This window comes from Oryx dammah, unplaced genomic scaffold (genome assembly GCF_014754425.2).
Source record: "Oryx dammah isolate SB20612 unplaced genomic scaffold, SCBI_Odam_1.1 HiC_scaffold_17, whole genome shotgun sequence".
NCBI classification, from domain to species: Eukaryota; Metazoa; Chordata; class Mammalia; order Artiodactyla; family Bovidae; genus Oryx; species Oryx dammah.
Window position 1 is genome coordinate 39,462,070 of NW_024070201.1, and position 17,769 is coordinate 39,479,838.

Below are 17,769 nucleotides of genomic sequence, written 5' to 3' on the forward strand. Positions count from 1 at the left end.
CAGGGAGGACTGACACAAACACAGGTGTTTTTCATCCTAGAAATAGGCATGGCTTAGAGTAAAAGTCAAGATACTGGAGGAGGAGGGAGGCTTGAGTTTGTAGGAGGGTGAAGGAGCTGGTCTTGGATGAGGCAGGTGACGGTAGAGGCAGCCTGGAAATTGAGGCGGGAAGAAGTGAGAGGCAGCGAGAAGTCGTTTTGGAAAGAACATGACAGCTTTGATTTCTTAGTAAAGAAAGGGATGAAGACTTAAAGGGGGAGGACGTGGGAGAGTGGCCTGGGGAAAAGGTAGGAATAGGTGTTTGGGGAGATGACGGTAATTCACACGAGATGAGAGGAGATGTGCAGAAGCCAGGGATCACCCAATGGTGACTGAAGATGCCCCCAAGAGTGATCAGTTGCTGGTATACGTTCACTCTGATTTTTTTTTGCAGCAGTTCTGTGCTGGAGATTAAGACTAGCAATGCCTCTCAACAGGGCTGAACAAAGGCTGATTTGGAGTGGAGAGAGAGCTTTGGGTGCAGTGACAGTCAAAACGTCTTGCAGTTAAAACATCAGGCTGTATTGGTGTTTTTCTTTCTGGCTTACTTCACTCTGTATAATCGGCTCCAGTTTCATCCATCTCATTAGAGCTGTTTCAAATGTATTCTTTTTAATGGCTGAGTAATACTCCATTGTGTATATGTACCACAGTTTTCTTATCCATTCATCTGCTGATGGACATCTAGGTTGTTTCCATGTCCTGGCTATTATAAACAGTGCTGCAATGAACATTGGGGTACATGTGTCTCTTTCAATTCTGGTTTCCTCGGTGAAGTAAGCCAGAAAGAAAAACACCAATACAGTATACTAACACATATATATGGAATTTAGAAAGATGGTAATGATGACCCTGTATGCGAGAGAGCAAAAGAGACACAGATGTGTAGAGCGGACTTTTGGACTCTGAGGGAGAGGGAGAGGGTGGGATGATTTGGGAGAATGGCATTGAAACATGTATAGTATCATGTAAGAAACGAATCGCCAGTCTATGTTCGATGCAGGATACAGGATGCTTGGGGCTGGTGCACGGGGATGATCCAGAGAGATGATATGGGGTGGGAGGTGGGAAGGGGGGTTCATGTTTGGGAACTCACGTACACCCGTGGCGGATTCATGTCAATGTATGGCAAAACCAATACAGTATTGTAAAGTAAAATAAAGTAAAAATTAAAATTAAAAAAATAAATAAAACATCAGGCTGGACTTTGGGCTCCTTGGTGGCTAGTTGGAATTTGTGGAATGAAGTAATTTCCCAACAAAAAGCAAGACTTTAGAAAAATGTTCCTAAGTCTCCATTTGGCTTTCGGGTAAGTTGTGTGGATTTTTTGAAGCACCAAATCTATATGGAAGATGAAATTGCTGATCCTGGGGGCAAATGCCACTAAGGATTACATGGCGGCTGGGGTATTTCATGGGAGAAGCTAACTAGGGACCCTCAAAGGCATCTGTCCTGCCTCATCACTGAATTATCTCAAGTGAGCTGCATTTGTCATTCCCATTAGGATGGACGACTCCATCTGGACAGGGATCCTGTACTTTCTGATCCCCTTCTCTGCATAAAATGAGGCTGGCCCCAGAACAGGCATTTCACAAATATCCTCTAACTTGATGTGCAGTTGGGGGACTTGTTCCAGGGTATTTGGTGTTTTGTTCATCAGTACTAGGGCAGGTGATGCAGGAAGTGTGGGCTCAGGTACTGAACAGAGGGTGCAATCAGTGCCCCTCCCTGCAATGTGCACTTATCACCTGGAGACTCACAGCACGGAGGAGACGCAGCATAGGTGGCCTGAGTACCTAGCTGAGCACGTGCTCACTGGTGACTGTCTTATTATCTAGTATTTCAAGCCAAATGTCTCCTGTTCCATGAGAGTATATTCTCCAGTACTGCGGCAATTAAGGAGTGACTGGATGTCCTCTGAAGCTTGAGCGAAGAAACCCTTCCAGGAGCTGCTTTTCAGAAACACTGGCAAATGTTTGCCATGGGCAACGCTGTGTTTCTAAAGGGCAGGTGGTGAGGCCATTGTCAGGGTTTCCAGGAAGACACATAAGAGCCTGAGCATCGTGCAGTCCTAATCCTAGCTCCCAGACTGAGCAAATGTGTAGCTGATTAAATATTTATCTATTGTCCTGTCGACCTCAATAAAACAGGGCACTCTTTAAAGTGGTTGCCTTAATGACGTTTGTGTGTCTTGGAATGCCACCCCAGGGCAAACAAACGACATCTGAAAATGTGAAAACATGAAAATCAATAACAAGAAATGAAAAGTTCATTTCACTGATAAAACATCATTTATCTTAATCATTGGGGCTTCTCAGAAATTCCTAAGTGCCCTTTTAAATGCCAGCATCAAGGCTAGTGCCCACAGTGTGCAGAGGGGAGTCGAGGCAAGAATCCTGATTGCTTGGGCCAGGGAGCCGGCTAAGGAGAAGTATGCTTGTGGGGCAGGTGCCCACTGGACTGGTTTCCAACCAAGGAGCTCCCAAGTGGGGGTGTCTTCTAATATTTCTGATATTTCACTTCCAGTGAAAATAAAATAATATACTACTTTCCTATGAAAGATATTTCACAAGACCCTAACTGTGCAGCATAAGTGACCCACTTTTGGTAGGCCTTATGTAATAATAATAATTCATGCAACAAAATAATTCATGCTGATTAATAATAATTGGGAGAATGAAATTATTACTCCACTTCCAGGAACCCCATACTTTGCCCTGCTTCCAGGCTGCAGAACAGCGTTCCCACTCCCCACACTGAACCCAAATAGGGATGAGATAGTGTAAGTCCTCCGGTAAGCAGGTTGGAGGCCCTGGTCCCCAGGGAACAGCTTTCTGGCTGGTGGGCTCTCCTCTCCTTTCTTTACATGTGCAGCCTCATCCAGCCTTCTGGTTTCCTTGTGTGTTCAGTCATGTCCGACTATTTGCAACCCCATGGACTATGCCCCACCAGGCTTTTCTGTCCCATGGACTTTTTCAGGCAAGAATACTGGAAATCCTGCTCCAGGAGATCTTCCTGCTCCAGGGATCGAAACAGCATCTCTTGGGTCTCCTGTATTGACAGGCGGTTTCTTTACCACTCCACCACCTGGGAAGCCCCCTTTGGTTCGTTAGCTCTCCTCATAAGACCCAAATGTAGAGAGGATGGGGATGCCTGAGAGCTCCTTGGATCCCTGCAGGAGGGTAGAGTATTAGGAGCGCCCAGCAGGCCTTGCCTTTCAATAGTACACCCAGGCTTCCTATGCAGGCTTGAGACCAGATTAGCGGGGGGCGGGGCAGAAGCTGGAGCTCCTCTCCTGGGCCCTTTGCTCTTCAGCCACAACCATGGTAAGGAGATGGGAAGGGCAGTCCATATTACTGACACAGGTTTCTCCGAAGTTTTCCCACACAGTAGCCAGGCTTTTTTAAAAAACATACATTGCTTCCCATTTTTCCTATAATAGAATCTGTAATCCTCTTATCTGACACCTCTTCTCCCCTCTCACTCTGTACTTCCTACCAGTTTGTTTAGGGAACTGAGTCTTCTAGCTGGGATCCTGTTAATAGTTCTTTACTTGAATAGCTCAGTGATTCAGGTGTCACTTTATTAGAATGTCTTTCTTTTTTAAATATTTGTTTTTTTCATTTGGCTGTGTTGGATCTTTGTTGTATCATGTGGGATCTTTTGTTGTGCACAGACTCTAGTTGTGGCACATGGGCTCAGTAGTTATGGCACACAGGCTTAGCAGTTATGGCACACGGGCTTAGATGCTTCTTGGCATGTGGGATCTTTGTTCTCTGGCCAGGGATCCAAGCTGTGTTCCTTGCTTTGCAAGGAGGATTCCTAACCTTTGGATCACCAGGAAACTCCCTCAGGTGTCACTTTAAAATATTACTTTGCCAGGGACCTCTCTTGACCTCAAAATCTAAATGAGACCTCCTTCAGAGTTTTATGTAGTTCTCCACAGAGGTCATCTCAATTTGTTAGTACCTTTAATTTGTGATTATTTTTAAGCTCTATGAGTGAGCCTTGATGGCCACTGGTCACAGTTCACCTAACGCATCGTAGACACTCAGTACATGCTTCTAGACCATATGGCCTGGAGGGCTAAATGAATGGATGAGTTCCACAGAGGACTCAGCCTGCAAATTCTTCAGGGACCAAATAGGTCCCATGGTCAAGCACGATTGGGATGCCCTCTTCTGGTCTCCCCCTAGAGAGTCATAATCTTCATTAGTGCAGGAAACACTGAGTCGGGCTCCAATGAGAAAAAAATAAAATAAAACCCAAACAATAGAAAGGGAGTTTAATTTTCTTTGGCCTCTTGTTTTCTCAACTCAAGGGTGACATATTTTTCACCTCACATCTATTAACATTCTACAGAATGTACTTTTAAAAGATGCTTCACTGGGGCTTCCTGCCTGGGAAATCTGCAAATCTCAAAAGACTGTCAAGCTTGGGGTGGGGACTGGGCATCCTCCATTGAGCACCCTCATGGTGCCTGGCTACTAGCATCATGAACACGTGTGCAAACACTACCAGAGCAAAGCATCGGGCATGAGCCAATCTTGTAGCTAGCTTGGGTTTATATTTTTTAGGAAAGAGAGAGGGAAAAAGTTAAGATTCGCTGTGTGCAGATAGAATCTTTGCAGTTATAACAGTGAGCAGCTCCTACATTACTGGTCTTTTACTGGAACCTGAATCTACAAGTGTTATGAAGCTGATTAGTCCATCAACCACCCAGTAATTGCATCTCAATTCAGTCTTCTTGTTCTCAATATTCGCAGCAACTCTCGAATTTTCCAACAGATATAAGCGAATTTTGGGCAGGGGTGGAGATTGCATGCAATATTAGCGTTAATGGAGGTTTCAGAACACACCCTTTTGGCATTTTTAGTATGTTGTATGTAGGCAGGGTTCTTGAGGTGGGGTTGTAATTAAGTGCAGTGGATCTGAAATTATTTTTGATCAGCCCCTACTTAGGGCAAAACTGCTTGACTTACCGACTCCATCTAGTCTCATTTTCCAGTGGAAAAATAAATTAATGATAATTTAGGGGGAGTGGATTATGTATACATTTGTTCTAGCACTGGAGTACGGATGATTCATATTTGAACCACAATGTATACATGTCTGAGAGTCAAGTTATTGGAAAATTACAGCCCAGGGATACTGTTGATGCAAATAAGCTACAGTGTACTCTGCTGGGTTAACCAGGAAAACCACAACAAAATAAACTGATAATGATAAAGCTAAGCTAACTGTAATTCATAATTAAAAAGTACCAAGATTAGAAATTGCAAATAGCAACCAACTCGAGACAACACTGATGATGTGCTGATAAAGAGTCCTTCTCCCAGACTTTGGAAATGTCAGCTCTGTGCCTGCACATGTGAAATTGGAGCCTTCCCATAGAGTAGACGGGCTCTGCATGGGTGGCTGGGCTTGTAGAAGGATACTGTGGGCTACTCAGTAACTTAGTATTTTCTGAGTCAATTACAAATTAGTAGCCCTAGTAATATGTACAACTACAAGCTTAATCAAACTGTACACCATTCACCATAATGATCCAAAAGAGGCCTTTAAGAAATAAATTCAGTTGACACTGGGGAATGTTTCTGGTAATGTCTTCTCCACCCCCCACTCCAGTAGGTTCCAGTCTTGACTGTTTGGAACATTACCTCCTTCTGGTGGGGCTTTCATTTTCTAGCGCATACAGAGCAGGGATGTGCATCTGGATTTATAAAGTACTCATATTCTCAGTTTAATAAGAGTTTTAATACCCAGCACAAAATAATCTCTAAGATAGAACATTAAATAAAAAAAAGCAGTGTGCGTGATAGTATGTATAATATGTTATTTATGCTTAAAAATAGTCTTATATATGTTGACAGACATGTATATACTTTATATTGTTGGGGTATCTGGAAGCAAATACTAGAAACAGAACAAAATAGTTGCCTCTGGAGATAGGTATTGTCTGCTGGGAAAAAGGAGGGAGGAAGACGGGGTTTTTCACTAGATAACCATACATGCTTTTTGAATTTTGCACAATTTACACATTATTAAAAATATGAAAGAATCTAAATTTAGAAAAGAGGGAAAAAAGGATCCAGTGAGCCTACAGAGACTTGCTTTTTGCCTCAGCTTTTTTTTTTTTTTTTCTTTTAAAAGAGACAAAGGTTACGTTTGGTTTATTTGTTTTCTGATGCCTTTTACCCCCCTTCAAGAACAGTCATGTATTAGGCACGAGGTTCCAACATGAGATGGCAGGGTTATAAAACCAGGCCCAAGCCCTGGAATTTCAGAGTAAGGTAAAGACCTTGGTCTCAAAACACCATTTTCTGACAGATTGGACCTGCTATTAAAAAAATTTCCAAGTGTTCTGATGTGTTTTCATATAGTGCATATGTAAAATATAAAGAGGAGTGCTCTTAATAAGTCACTTGTCCACTGTCATTTGCAGCTTGAATATAAGAAAAAAGCACAAAATGGAGACAAAATTCATATAGCAAAGCACATTTAAATGAGTTCATTTCTCTTATTTCATCTGCTTTACTATTGCTCAAGGAGACAAAGCAATTATTTATGCTGAATCACTATCAGGAATTTTAAAAAGAGCAAACAGAAATAGTACTGTGTTTAGTGTTTCTTAATGACAAATGAAGTAGTTTGCTAATTATGTAAAAAAGGATTGTATTCTTTTACACAGATCGACACAAGAGAGTACATTTTCTTTGTATCTTAAATGCTGAGTAATACTTCTTTCTTAGAGTGAAATCTCTCCAGAAATAAGTAGTATATTGAAATTATATGGGTTTTGAGTGACTGCAGCGAGACTGTAGAGTAAGAATCGATGAAAAGCAGGAAGGAATGTTTGGACACAACGGAAGGCCTCCCTCTGGGTGGTGTAGTTAGAGATCATGATGAATTCCTCAAATCAGAGAGGGGCTTTGTGCAACTGGGCCTCAAGTAGTGCTAAAGTAGTCACAGACATCCAGAGGTGGGGATACAGGCTGCTGTCCACCTAGCATACTTCAGAAAATTCTACAATGAAGACATATCAGTGCAAGTTATTACCTATCCCAAGGCTTTGGTCAGCTTAATACAAACGTTAAACGCCACAAGCCACACCCCTCGGTCTGAGGACGTCCCCCTGTATGCTAAGTGTGCAAGCATTTGCCCCACACTTCTTGTCCTCCCAGTCACCCCCGTTCAGCCCCTTTCCTATCCCAGGCCCTGCAGGCTGAGACAACTTGAGCCCTGTATTCCAAACTTGGGTTCATGTAGAGGGGATCCATGTAACCACAAGCCCGCGGGTAACCCACGCAAGGAAACCTACTCAGATTGGGTCTAAATAACTTACATTTTTGCTTGCCTGAATTAGCCAGTAATTGCATGTGGGTAGACTTCGCCAGAAATGGTCTAAATGATCAATTAGAGGGCAAAAAGGAGTTCCTTTCTTTAAAGCTCAAGAGTCCCTGTTGAAGAGCCCTACTTCCCAAGCCCTGCTTGCATGGGCCTGTGCCCAGCTCTCTGCGGTGCCTGGGTATATTGTACATTTGCCTAACGATAATGAATCGAGGACTTATTTTGTAGGAAAATAGAGGGCACTTCCATTACATGCAATCAGGCAAAAAGGCTGCAAAATGTGCCACTCCATTAATTTCAAACAGAATCCTTTCCAAATGTCACCCTGAAACCAGAATAAGGGGTTATTACAAATCTGAAGGAATTAAGAGTAATTTTCATTTGTACAAAGGAGTTGAGGGATACGGCTCCTGCCACACACACACTATTAATTGGGCTAAATTTGATCTGCCAATTTCAGTGTGAACCACTGAGTCCTGACCTAGCCTGGCTGGTGCTGAGATCAGGGGGTCCCACCATCTTGGAGGGCGCAGGTGCACATGCATGCATACACACACGCAAACGCAAGTGCAGAAGGTACAGAGAGTGTGACATAATGGGCTCCTTATTAACGAATATGGTCTTCAAAGAAGCAAAACAAATGGCAGCTTCTGGCAAGCCACGTTACCTCTCTGGGCCTCAGTTTCCTTATCTGTAAAAGGGGCTGATAACATCATCTTCAGTGGGAGTCAGGAGTATGCACGAGTTGGAGTAGGTCAGAACACTTAGCGTGGTGCCCAGCCCATAGGTTACACCCATTAAATGGTAACTCTTATCTTTGTTTTCATCTTCTGAGGGTGGGCGGATGGGCTCTTGTGCCTAAGCTGGTTCCAGATTACACAGAAGGAAATCTGGACTTGGTACCAGGATGGGACAACCTTCACAGCCATTGTGGGGTCAGCCTCAGAGCCTAGGAGGTCAGGTCAGCCCACTGAGGTCATTTCCTTCCTGATCTCAGTTCCCACTATCTCTGGGAAAAGAGTAGCCAGACTTGGAGGGGAGCACAGAGCAAGAGACAGGAATAAGCAGGATAAGGTGCTTCTGGGGACGGTCCAGTCTGACCCTCACTCCACGTTCCGGTACTTGGTGAAGAGGTTGTACAACACTCGCAGGGTAGATTTCAGGTCACAGTTGACGATGTCTGCATAGGAAACAAAACAAAAAACACATTGCTTCAGTGGTGCCCAAATTGGCATGGGTCGTCCCCTTCCTCCTGCCACCCACCATGGGTGCCCAGCATGGTCCCGGGGAGGGGTGTGCTCTCCTCTCTCCCACAGGACGTCACTGTGTGCTCCTGAAGAGCCAGCTCCCTGTCCTGCTAGGACAGAAGAGCAGCCCCACAAGATGACCAGGGCCAGGTGGGTGTCGAAGGATGGGAGGGCTGTGAAGCAAGACTTCAGAGCAGGGGGCAGTGAGGGGCAGAGGTGCTGGGGTGTGGGTGTTGCACCTCTCACTGAAAGACAGCAGGCCCCAGGGCACGCAGCCTTTGCCCTGGAATCAGCATCTCAGGTGCGAGGACCCTGACCCAACTCTGTCCTTGGTCTCACCTGTGTCTGGGTGCCCCTCTGCCTTTATCCTGCACCACAGCACCAGCTTGAGTGATGGAAAGGAGGGGACAGCCTGGGGCTACAGTGGAGGGCAAGGCGGTGGCTTAGGACTAAGCCACCTCTCCTTTAAGAAGGGAGGGTGGGCCCCTAGAAAGCATAGGAGCCCACCTGGCAGGGGATACTTGGTAGATAGGTGTCATCTGAAAGATTAAGGACAGAGCAAGGTGGCCGGGTTTGAGACTGGGCGCTGGACTCTATTAACAGAATTCCACTGTGGGTCCTGAGCTTTCATGCAACCATTTCCTCTCCCCTCACTTCCCCTGTCCCTTCTCTCTGTTCTCTTCACTGGTCACTTTCTCTGGCTGCCTCACTAACCCTCTGCTGACGCTGACTTCTCCACCTTCTCCCCACGAGGCTCTGCTCTGGCCCCTCTGCATTCATGACCCTGGTGGAGAGCCTTCCCTGAAGAACCAGCATAGAGGAAAGGTAAAGAAAGGAAATCTTTGCCTACTATAGGACTGCATGCTTATGTCTCTGTCGCTTCAGTTGTGTCCAAGTCTTTGCAACCCTATGGACTGTAGTCTGCCAGGCTCGTCTGTCCATGGAATTGTTCAGGCAAGAATAGGTATTGCTATGCCCTCCTCCAGGGCATCTTTCTGACCTGGCGATCATACCCGTGTCCCTTGCATCTCCTGCACTGCAGGTGGGTTCTTTACCCACTGAGCCACCTGGGAAGCCCATACAGAGTTACAAACCATGGTAATTATAAGGAAAAGTTAAAAGAAGAAAAAGGTAAAAGCCTTTACCTTGTCTATGACTACACAAGGCGGGAGAGTTGACGTTGAAGATTACCTAAGTCCAAAAAGGGCAAGTGGAGGGAAGTTTCAGGAGCTGGGGTGGCTGTTTCCCTTGAACTGGGTGCTAGTTACAGGTGGCTCGTGGAATATTTCACTAACCCACACTTTTATGTGCTACTCTGTTTATGTGATATTTTTCACAGTAAAAGTTATTAGAAAAAAAAAACAACCCTAACTGTGCAGAACGTCAGATGAAGTAAATGATGTCAGAGAATAGAAAATAATAAATGCTCTAGGATTCAAAAGTGGCAGAGAGGAGGCTGAGCTGCTGTGAGAGAAGGGTTTGGGGACAAGGTCAGGGCCCCTGCAGTGGCCTGGTGAAGAGGAATGGGGCTCATTCCGGACCAGCAGAGTGGGAGGTGGGGGCTCCGGTGGCTCCAGGTCGTAGCCTGGGAACCCAGGCAGTTGTGGCTACTGACATGGTCAGGTGTGCCCAGGTCCCTGCACCGCAAAGATTAAGACCAACTGGGCCATAGCCGAGGGCCCAGGGCTCGGGAATCTCCTTAGGGCTCGCTCAACTCCTGGAAACCCTCCTGCCTGCTCCTGCCCAGGCCTCATCTCAGGTGTCCACCAATCCTGCTCCACCCTGCTGGGCTCAGACTCTGCTCCAAGCTCTCTTGCTGATAGACCAGGGGCTCAGGGACCAGCCACCAGGCCTGGAGCGCAGTCCCCTTTCTGCTTCCGTGTTGGTTCCTGCACAGATCTGAGCCTCTAACTGGGATCCTGCCCCGTAGCTGAGACCTGCTACCTCGCCCTGCTCAGGATGAATCACTTTCTGCCAAATACAGACCCATGTCCTCTGGGCTAATTCCTGTCCTCCCCTTTCTGCTTGATGTTGAGTGTTCCTTAAATTCCACCCAAGTCAAAGATTAGGGAGTTAGCCTAAGGAGGAACTGCTAGAGAGGCAGACAGGGGCAAAGGTGAGCTCAACAAGGGAGTGTGTGAAGGGGCAGGTAGGGTAACACTGGGGCTACTGCAGCTGGTTCCTAACTGGGCTCCCCAAAGCCTCTTGCCCTCTCCTGTCCACTGTACTCACTGCAGTTAGACTACTTGGTTTCTGGGTATGGTTGTGCAAGATGCACACTCCACAGTACATTATTCACATTTGCACAGTGTTACCATAGATAACAACATAACTCTGCTCCTAGGAGGTTTCCCTGGTGGCTGAGACGGTAAAGAATGTGCCTATAATGCAAGAGAGCCGGGTTCGATCCCTGGGTCAGGAAGATCCCCTGGAATAGGGAACGGCTTCCCACTCCAATATGCTATGGACAGAGGAGCCTGGGGGGCTATAGTCCATAGGATCACAAAGACTCGGACATGACTGAGTGACTAACAGGAGGTGTGCCGCTCACAGCTTGTATGGTCATACAGCCATGTCACTTAAAGTCCAAAATCCTCATCCAAGGCTTCACAGGGCAGAAGCTGACTCCAGCCCACCTCTCCAGTCTCATGTCATGCCATGTTCTGCTCATTCACTCTGCACTGACCACACTGGCTTTCTTTTACAACCTCCCAATAGGCTGTCCTCCATTATCTCAGCCTCTGCACAAACTGTTAAACATCTAGATTGTTCTTCCCAAGTAGCTGACTCCCGATTCTCTTGTAGACCTCAGCTCAAAGCACTACCTCCTTCGTGAAGTCTCTGACACCTGGTCTTGGTGAGGGCACTCTGTCTTATGTTCTCAAAACTCCCACACTCTTCCTTCACAGCTCTCTCTCCAGTTCTAAATCAATGATTTGTGTGCTTATTTGATGAAATCTGTCTCTGCCTGGACTCTGAGCAATGTGACTGCAGAGAATTGATCGTGTTTTGCTCCAGTGCCTGGCCTGGTACCTGGCATGCACAGACCTCAGACATATTAGTGGGAGATAAATGAATGAACTGATGCTGAAGCTGAAACTCCAATACTTTGGCCACCTCATGCAAAGAGCTGACTCATTTGAAAAGACCCTGATGCTGGGAAAGATTGAGGGCAGGAGGAGAAAGGGACGACAGAGGATGAGATGGTTGGATGGCATCAATGACTTGATGGACATGGGTTTGCGTGGACTCCAGGAGATGGTGATAGATAGGGAGGCCTGTTGTGCTGTGGTTCATGGGGTCACAAAGAGTCGGACATGACTGAGCGACTGAACTGAACTGAAATGAATGAATAATTGCCCAGAGTCCTGGAAGCCAAGAAAAAAAATTTCAGAAAGAGGGGATGACTAATAGAGCCATATGCTCCCAAGAAGGTAAGAGCTGGAAAGAGGGGACATGGGAGAGAGCATGGCCACGTGTAGGTGGAGGCAAAGTGTTCACAGCAGAATGAGCAGTGGCATGGGTGCAAAGGAGGAACTTGGGAGCCTGATGAAGGACAGACACGGATGGAGATGAGAGGATTTGTTTTCCTCTTTTAAAGATAGGTGAGTTCTAAGGTTGCTTGAGAAAGAAAATGGCCAATATGGGAAAAGGTTTCAAAATGCCCATTTAACCTAATTAATTTTATTTCTTCTTTTATTGAAGTAAGTTGGTTTATAATATTACATTAGTTTCAGGTGTACAACACAGTGATTCAACATTTTCATAGATATACTCCATTTAAAGTCACTAAAAACAATGGCTATATCTTCCTGTGCTGTAGAGTATATCCTTGTTGCTTATTTATTTTATACATAGTAGTTTGTATCTGTTAATCCCCTACCACTATCTTGTTCCTCCCTCCTTCCCTTTCCCTCCTGGTAACCACTAGTTTGTTCTCATATCTGTGAGTCTCTGTTCTGTTGTATTCATTCATTTATTTTTTTAGATTCTACATATAAGGGAGATCATATAGTATTTGTCTGTCTGTATCTAGCTTATTTCACTAAGCATAATATTCTGCAGGTTTGTCTATGTTGCTGAAAATGGCAGTATTCATTTGTCTTTATGGCTGAGTAGTATTCCATATTATACATATACCACAATTTCTTACTCCATTGATTTGTTGATGAGCACTTGGGTTGCTTCCATGTCTTGGCTATTGTAAATAGTGCTGCTGTGAACATCAGGTGCATGTATCTTTTTGAATTAGAGATTTCATCTTTTCTAGTTACATACCCAGCAGTGGAATTGCTAGATCATATTGTAGTTCATGCGAAGAGTTGACTCATTGGAAAAGACTCTGATGCTGGGAGGGATTGGGGGCAGAACGAGAAGGGGGCGACAGAGGATGAGATGGCTGGATGGCATCACTGACTCGATAGACGTGAGTCTGAGTGAACTCCGAGAGTTGGTGATGGACAGGGAGGCCTGGTGTGCTGTGACTCATGGGGTCGCAAAGAGTTGGACACGACTGAGCGACTGAACTGAACTGAACCGATTGTGGTTCAACTTTTAGTTTTTAAGGAAGCTCCATACTATTTTTCATCAGTTCAGTTGCTCAGTCATATCCAACTCTTCGCAACTCCATGGACTGCAGCATGCCAGGCTTCCCTGTCAATCACCAACCCTGGAAGCTTGCTCAAACTCATGTCCATTGAGTCGGTGATGTCATCCAACCATCTCATCCTCTGTCGTCCCCTTCTCCTCCTGCCTTCAATCTTTCCCAACATCAAGGTCTTTTCCAATGAGTCAGTTCTTCGCATCAGGTGGTCAAGTATTGGAGTTTCAGCTTCAGCATCAGTCCTTCCAATGAATATTCAGGACTGATTTCATTTAGGATTGACTGGTTGGATCTCCTTGCAGTCCAAGGGACTCTCAAGAGTCTTCTCCAACACCACAGTTCAAAAACATCAATTATTCAGCACTCAGCTTTCTTTATAGTCAGTCCAATTCACATTCATACATGACCACTGGAAAAACCATAGCTTTGACTAGACAGACCTTTGTTGGCAAAGTAATGTCTCTGCTTTTTAACATGCTGTCTAGGTTGGTCATAGCTTTTCTGCCAAGGAGCAAGCGTCTTTTAATTTCATGGCTGCAGTCACCATCTTCAGTGATTTTGGAGCCCCCCAAAATAAAATGCTTACCTCAGCAGCACATATACTAATTTCCATAGTGGCTTCAATAACTTATATTCCTACCAGCAGTGTAGAAGGGTTCCCTTTTCATCCTCTCCAGCATTTACTATTTGCAAATATTTTCCTGATAGCCATTGTGAGAGGTGTGAGGTGCTATCTCTGTCATTCTGATTTGCATTTCTCAGATTAGTGATGCTGAGCATCTTTTCATGTGCTTGTTTCCCATCTGTATATCTTCTTTTAAAAATGTCTGTTCAGGTCTTCTGCTCATCTTTTAATCAGGTTGCTTGACTTTTTGCTATTGAGTTGTATGAGCTACTTATATATTTTGGATGGTGGTTTAGTCACTCAGTTGTGTCTGACACTTTGTAACCCCATGGACTGTAGCCTGCCAGGCTCATCTGTCCATGGGATTTTCCAGGCAAAAATACTGGAGTGGGTTGCCATTTCTTTCTTCAGGGGAACTTAGCAACCCAGGGATTGAACCCAGGTCTCCTGCATTGCAGACAGTCTCCTGCATTGCAGTCAGATTCTTTACCAGCTGATCTGCCAGGGGACCCTCTAGTAACCACTTACTGGTAATACAATTTGAAAATATTTTCTCCCATTCAGTAGATTGTTTTTTTTTTTGTTTTGTTTTGTCAATGTTTCTTTTGATGTGCAAGTTTTAAATTTAAGTCCCATTTATTTATTTTTGCTTTTGTTTCTTTCCTGTTAGGAGAGAGATTACGAAAATCTGCTACAATTTGTCAAAGAATATCAAAGAATATTTGGCCTGTGTTCTGCTGTAGGAGTTTCATGGTTTCAGGTTTTAAATTTAGGTTTTTAATCCACTTTGAGTTTATTTCTGTATACAATATGAACAAATGTTCTAATTTCTTTCTTTTATATGTAGCTGTCCAGTTTTCCCAGTACAAGTTATTGAAGAGACTGTCTTTTCTCCATTGTACATTTTTGCCTCCTTTGTTGTAGATAAACTGAGCACAAGTCTGTGGGTTTATTTCTGGGCTCTCTATTCTGTTCCACTGATGTATATGTCATTTTTATTACTGTAGCTTTGCAATGTAAAGTTATAGCAAATGATTCCCCCAGCTTTGTTCTTTATTCTCAAGATTACCTTGGCAATGTGGGGTGTTTTGTGGTTACATATAAATTTTAGGATTATTTTTTCTAGTTCTGTGAAAAATGTCATCAGTATTTTGGAAGAGATTATGTTAAATCTATAATTGCTTTGAGTGGTATGGATATCTTAACTATTAGTTCTTCCAATCCATGAACATGGAATATCTTTCCATTTCTTTGTATCATCTTCAATTTCCTTCATTAGTGTTTCACGGTTTTCAAATTATAGAACTTTCACTTCCTACAACTTTACTGAATTCATTTATTAGTTCTAGTAGTTTTTTGGTGGAGACTTTAGGGTTTTCAAAATATAGTATCGTGTCATCTACAAAGGTGACTTTGTAGATGTCACCTTTGTAGTTTTTCTTCCTGTCCAGTTGGATACTTTTTATTTCTCTTTTCTAACTGCTATGGCTAGGACTTCCAACACTGTGAAGTGATGAAAATGGGCATCCTTGTCTTATTCCAGATTTTAGAGAAAAAGCTTTTTAGCTTTTCACTGTTGAGTATGGAGTTAACTGTGGGTTTATCATGTTGTTTTTCAGTTGCTCAGTTGTGTATGACTCTTTACAACCCCGTGAACTGCAGCATGCCAGGCTTCTTTATCCTTCACTAACTCCCAGAGTTTGCTCAAACTCATGTCCATTGAGTCGATGGTGCCATCTAGCCATCTCATCCTCTGTCATTCCTTCTTCTCCTGCCTTCAATCTTTCCCAGCATCAAGTCTTTTCCAATGAATCCACTCTTTTCATCAGGTGGCCAAAGTATTGGAGCTTCAGCTTCAATCCTTCCAATGAATATTCAGGGTTGATTTCCTTTAGGATTGACTGGTTTGATCTCCTTGTTGTCCAGGGAACTCTCAACAGTCTTCTCCAGCACCACAGTTCAAAAACATCAATTCTTTGGCATTCAGCTTTGTGTATGGTCCAACTCTCACATGCATACAGAACTACTGGAAAAACTATACTTTTGACTAGATGAACCTTTGTTGGCAAAGTGATGTCTCTGCTTTTTCTATGCTGTCTATGTTTGTCATAGACAGCATATAAAAAGGAGCAAGCATCTATGAATTTCCTGGCTGCAGTCACTGTCTCTAGTGATTTTGGAGCCCCCCCAAAATAAAGTCCATCACTGTTTCCATTGTTTCCCCATCTATTTGCCATGATGTGATGGGAATGGATGTCATGATCTTAGTTTTTTGAATGCTAAGTTTTAGGCCAGCTTTTTCACTCACCTCTTTCATTTTCATCAAAAGGCTCTTTAGTTCCTCTTCACTTTTGGTCATTAGGGGGGTATCATTTGTGTATATGAGGTTATTGATATTTCTCCTGGAAATCTTGATTCCAGTTTGTGATTCATCCAGCCCAGCATTTCTCATGATGTACTCTGCATGTAAGTTAAATAAGCAGGGTGACAGTGTATAGCCTTGAGATACTCCTTTCCCAATCTGAAACCAGTCCATTGTTCTATGTCTGGTTCTAACTGTGGTTCTTTGACTTGCATACAGGTTTCTCAGGAAGCAGGTAATGTGGTCTGGTATTCCCATCTCTTGAAGTTTCCACAGTTTGTTGTGATCCACACAGTCAAAGGCTTTTCAAATGAAGCAGAAGTAGATGTTTTTCTGGAATTCTCTTGCTTTTTCTATGATCCAGCAGATGTTGGCAATTTGATCTCTGGTTCCTTTGCCTTTTCTAAATCCATGTTGTACATGTGGAAGTTCTCTGTCACGTACTGCTGAAGCCTAGTTTGAAGGATTTTGAGCATTCCCTTCATAGCATGCGAAATGAGAGGATAATTGTGCAGCAGTTTGAACATTCTTTGGCATTGCTTTTCTTTGGGATTGGAATGAAAACCAACCTCTTCCAATCCTGTGGCCACTGCTGAGTTTTCCAAATTTGCTGGTATATTGAGTGCAGCACTTTCACAGCATCATCTTTTAGGATTTGAAATAGTTCAACTGGAATTCCATCACCTCCACTAGCTTTGTTCATTGTAATGCTTTCTAAGGCCCACTTGACTTCATACTCCAGGATGTCTGGCTGTAGGTGAGTGACCACACCATTGTGGTTATCCAGGCCATTAAGACCTTTTCTGTACAGTTCTGTGTATTTTTGCCACCTCTTCTTACTCTTCTGCTTCTGTTAGGTCCTTACTGTTTCTGTCCTTTATCATGCCCATCTTTGCATGAAATGTTCCCTTGTTATCTCTAATTTTCTTAGAGATCTCTAGTTTTTCCTGTTCTATTGTTTTCTTCCATTTCTTTGCATTGTTCACTTAAAAAGGCTTTAACTTAAATCATCTTTATTGTATCAAGATGTGTTCCTTCTATACCAACTTTGAGAATTTTTTTTTATCATGAATGGATGTTGAATTTTGTCAAATAGTGGTGCAGAGGTTAAAGCGTCTGTCTGCAATGTGGGAGACCTGGGTTCAATCCCTGGGTTGGGAAGATCCCCTAGAGAAGGAAATGGCAACCCACTCCAGTATTCTTGCCTGGAGAATCCCATTGAGGGAGGAGCTTGGTGGGCTACAGTCCACAGGTCGCAAAGAGTTGGACACGACTGAGTGACTTCACTTTCACTTTCACCTTTTGTGTCTACTGAGATGATCATATGATTTTTATCCTTCCTTTTTTTAATGTGATGTAGCACATTGATTTAGGGATACTGAACCATCCTTGCATTCCTGGGATAAATCCCATTTAATTTGGGGATTTTTATATTGTTGAATTTGGGTAATCTTTTTGTCATGAATTTTTACTTATATTTATCATAGATATTGGCCTGTAATTTTTTATTTTTTGTAGTATCTTTGCCTGATTTTGGTATCTG

The 17,769-nt window shown here is 43.7% G+C and overlaps 1 protein-coding gene across 1 annotated transcript in view; it reads right to left on the reverse strand.

Annotated features, from left to right (window-relative positions):
• Positions 1–6,521: 6,521 nt before the first annotated feature.
• Positions 6,522–17,769, reverse strand: part of PARVA (parvin alpha) — a 165,399-nt gene continuing 154,151 nt past the window's right edge. The window contains exon 13 of the mRNA XM_040258351.1: positions 6,522–8,569. Within this exon, the coding sequence (XP_040114285.1) occupies positions 8,493–8,569 (77 nt within the window). The 3' untranslated portion in view covers positions 6,522–8,492. The remainder of the gene's footprint in view (positions 8,570–17,769) is intronic.